General features: G+C 35.0%; 1 protein-coding gene across 3 annotated transcripts in view; it reads left to right on the top strand.

The window, feature by feature from the left end:
- The window catches only part of LOC106869750 (EF-hand calcium-binding domain-containing protein 4B), a 113,286-nt gene that overhangs the window by 68,539 nt on the left and 41,316 nt on the right, over positions 1-3,431 (top strand). For all 3 annotated transcript variants that reach the window (XM_014915613.2, XM_014915614.2, XM_014915615.2), the window contains exons 8-9: positions 1,514-1,629; positions 2,970-3,041. In XM_014915613.2, coding sequence (XP_014771099.1) covers positions 1,514-1,629; positions 2,970-3,041 — 188 coding nt within the window. The remainder of the gene's footprint in view (positions 1-1,513; positions 1,630-2,969; positions 3,042-3,431) is intronic.

The raw sequence follows: 3,431 nt of genomic DNA, 5'->3' as shown, positions 1-3,431 counted from the left end.
TATATATATATATATATATATATATATATATATATATATATATATGTATGTATGTATTTATGTGTAGGATTGAATATATATATGTATGTGTGTGTGTGTGTGTTTTCAAAAGCTACTGAAGAAGAGAATACTCAATACTTGGTGTAGTGTATATGGTTTTTTTTAAACTAGATTTCTTTCTTGCAACTTAGTTTCACACTACTGTGATTATCAGGTAAGTTCTCACCTGATGATTGCTGTGGCATGAAACTTATTTGAAAGGAATACAGTTATTGTGTGTGTGTGTGTGTGTGTGTACATGGATTCATATATACATATTTACATCTCTCCCTTTCTCTGTCTCTGTCTGTATGTCTGTTTCTCTGTAAATATATATATATAAAGGTGGCTATTAAATATACACAACAATGCTTTAAATCCATTTACTCTGATAACATGAGAATTGACTTTGCTAACCTTACAATAGTAATCATGGCTTCCTTTTTTGGAACTCTATGGAATTCCATACATGATAAATTCTTAATTTATTAAAATACTTCTCTGAGAACAGGAATGTGTGTGTGTGTGGTGGGGGGGAATTACTTATTGTAGTTGTTAATGACTTCCAAGGAGAAAGGTGTATTAATTTAAAGAAATTAGGAATAAATTTTGTTAGTTAATTTACATGTTTAACCAAAGGACAGTTTGATTCTTGCAGTCAAGATACAAATATGGACATCTATTTTGGTTTGTTAGACCTCAACAGAGTAGTACGGAGCTATGTATATTTTTGGCTTAGGATAATTTACTCTTTTACATATTTTTTTCACTCTGAGTTGAAATTCTATGAGAACTGACATTACATTTTATTTGTCTCTGGTTAAGAACCATGTGGTTCTGAGTTCAGTCTGATTGCATGGTACATGGTACCATAGGCAAATATTTTCTCCTATAGTCTCATGCCAAAACCTTGAGTGGATTTGGTCAACAGAAACTGCATTGCTTACTGCTTATTGGACGGGAGATCACTCGGCTTGTCAGTCGATGAAGAGCGTGGCTATCCACATGAACTGACGTGAATTGCAGGACTCAGTGAACATCGACACCTTGAACGCACATTGCGGCCCCAGGATCCCATCGTCCCGGGGCCCCATCCGGTCGAGAGTCTTTTTCAAAGGCGGCGAGCTGGCAGAAACGTTAGCACGCCGGGCGAAATGCTTACCGGTATTTCGTCTGCCGTTACATTCTGAGTTCAAATTCCGCTGAGTTCAACTTGGCCTTTCATCCTTTCGGTGTCGATAAATTAAGTACCAGTTATGCACTGGGGTCGATGTAATCGACTTAATCCCTTTGTCTGTCCTTGTTTGTCCCCTCGAAGTTTAGCCCCTTGTGGGCAATAAAGAAATAAGAAACTGCACTGCTTACAAAATCCCTGTGCAATCATTAGAAATTGTTATTGCTAGTTACAATCGTAATAAAAAACATTAAATCTGAAATGACCTTATTAACGATTTATTATTCTGGTTCTTAAAAGGACAGAGATGAATTGCTGTACAGGTTAAAGCAGTCCCAAGAATGTATAGAAGAACAAAGCAGCTATATTCAACAACTACACCAACAGCAAAAGGATGAAAAAAGGGAAAGATCAAAGTAAGTTTACCAATTCTTTATTTTCATAACATATAAATTTATTCCATTTCTTCTCAAAGACTTAATGTTACATCCATACAGTTGTGGCCAAAAGTTTGGAACATTTTTTTAAAAATTAAGATTGTTATGCCCAAGTACAAGTCACTTCAAATGTATACAATGTATAAATTTAGACATTTAATATAAAAATTCTAATTTTTGGACCTATGTTCCAAACTTTTGGCCATGACTATATACTAGTGTGTATAGTGACTATCATGTTAAGCTATTTATTGATATTTCTATAGTTATTTCTTTTTGTCATTAGACTGTGTCATGTCAGTTTATTTTCCACTACACTCTCGGAGTGGTTGGCGTTAGGAAGGATATCCAGCTGTAGAAACTCTGCCAGATCAGATTGGAGCCTGGTGCAGCCTTCTGGTTTGCCAGTCCTCAGTCAAATCGTCCAACCCATGCTAGCATGAAAGGCGGACGTTAAACGATGATGATGATGAATTGTTAATGAAAAGTACTTTATCTAGTTCCTCCTGAGACTTCAATGGCAAAACCGTGCTCCTTTCTGGAATCAAATACTTTTATTGATTGTTGACTGTTCTATTCTTTGGACAGCTAGCAATTTTGACTCACTAGTTGCAACTTTTTGGTGAAGAGCTTCTCTTATGAAGATTGCCATCTTGATTCCATTTAACCTTAGGGAATCAACCCCATTATTTACTTTTTATTTTGTTTTTTATTAGCCTGGTACTTATTCTTTTGCTGAACTGCTAAGTTATGGGGATGTAAACACACCAACACCAGTTGTCAAGTGGTGGAGGGGGACAAACACAGACGTGAAGACACACACACACATCACACATGCATATAGACGACAGGCTTCCATCAGATTTTGTTTAACAAATCCACCCACAAGGCTTTGATTGGCTTGAAACTATAGTCAAAGACACTTTTCCAAGGTGCCACACGGTGGAACTGAACCTGGAACCATATGGTTGGGAAGCAAGATTCTTACTACACAACTACATCTGCACCTATAGATAGGCAATAGGTGTATATGCACATTTCAGGAATTCTTGCTCTTTCTTCAGTACCACATCCAAGTCTTGTATAGTAATTATCTTAAAAAATTTTCGAGTGTACAATAAGCTGCAATGTTTTAATTTTTGTTTCTTTATTTTAATGATTTAAGAAGTTTCAATAACACTTTATACAGTGATTTTTACAGATTTTAAGCTTAATTCTCCACATTGCTCTACTCTATGCAAAACATAAAATGACATTTTAAAACTTTGATGATGGAAATATTGTAACTATATATATTTTTTTTTTCTTTTTTAATACAGAATAGCATTGAAGCTAACTGAAGGAATAGCAATAGAAAGAGAAAGTCTAGTCAAACAATTGGATCATCTCAGGTATAGTAAATGTTAAATTAATATATATTTTAACTACAACAAGAAATTGCTTTAAAGAAAGATATAAACAGCGTTTGTAGTTTATTTTGAAATGCTAGTCAGAATTGTTTAAACAAGTGTAATATTCCAAATCAAGAAGTACAACAAAACTTAAGTGTGCAAATTAAACCTTCTTAATATTGGAATTAATATACTGTTGATATCTTGACCATATACTCTTTTACTCTTTTACTTGTTTCAGTCATTTGACTGTGGCCATGCTGGAGCACCACCTTTTAGTCGAGCTAATCGACCCCAGGACTTATTCTTTGTAAGCCTAGTACTTATTCTATCGGTCTCTTTAGCCGAACCATTAAGTTATGGGGACGTAAACACACCGGCATCGGTTGT

Source organism: Octopus bimaculoides, chromosome 7 (assembly GCF_001194135.2).
Source record: "Octopus bimaculoides isolate UCB-OBI-ISO-001 chromosome 7, ASM119413v2, whole genome shotgun sequence".
Classification (NCBI taxonomy): Eukaryota; Metazoa; Mollusca; class Cephalopoda; order Octopoda; family Octopodidae; genus Octopus; species Octopus bimaculoides.
The sequence above is the reverse complement of the archived record's forward strand: the minus strand, read 5'-3'. Positions and strand labels throughout refer to the sequence as shown.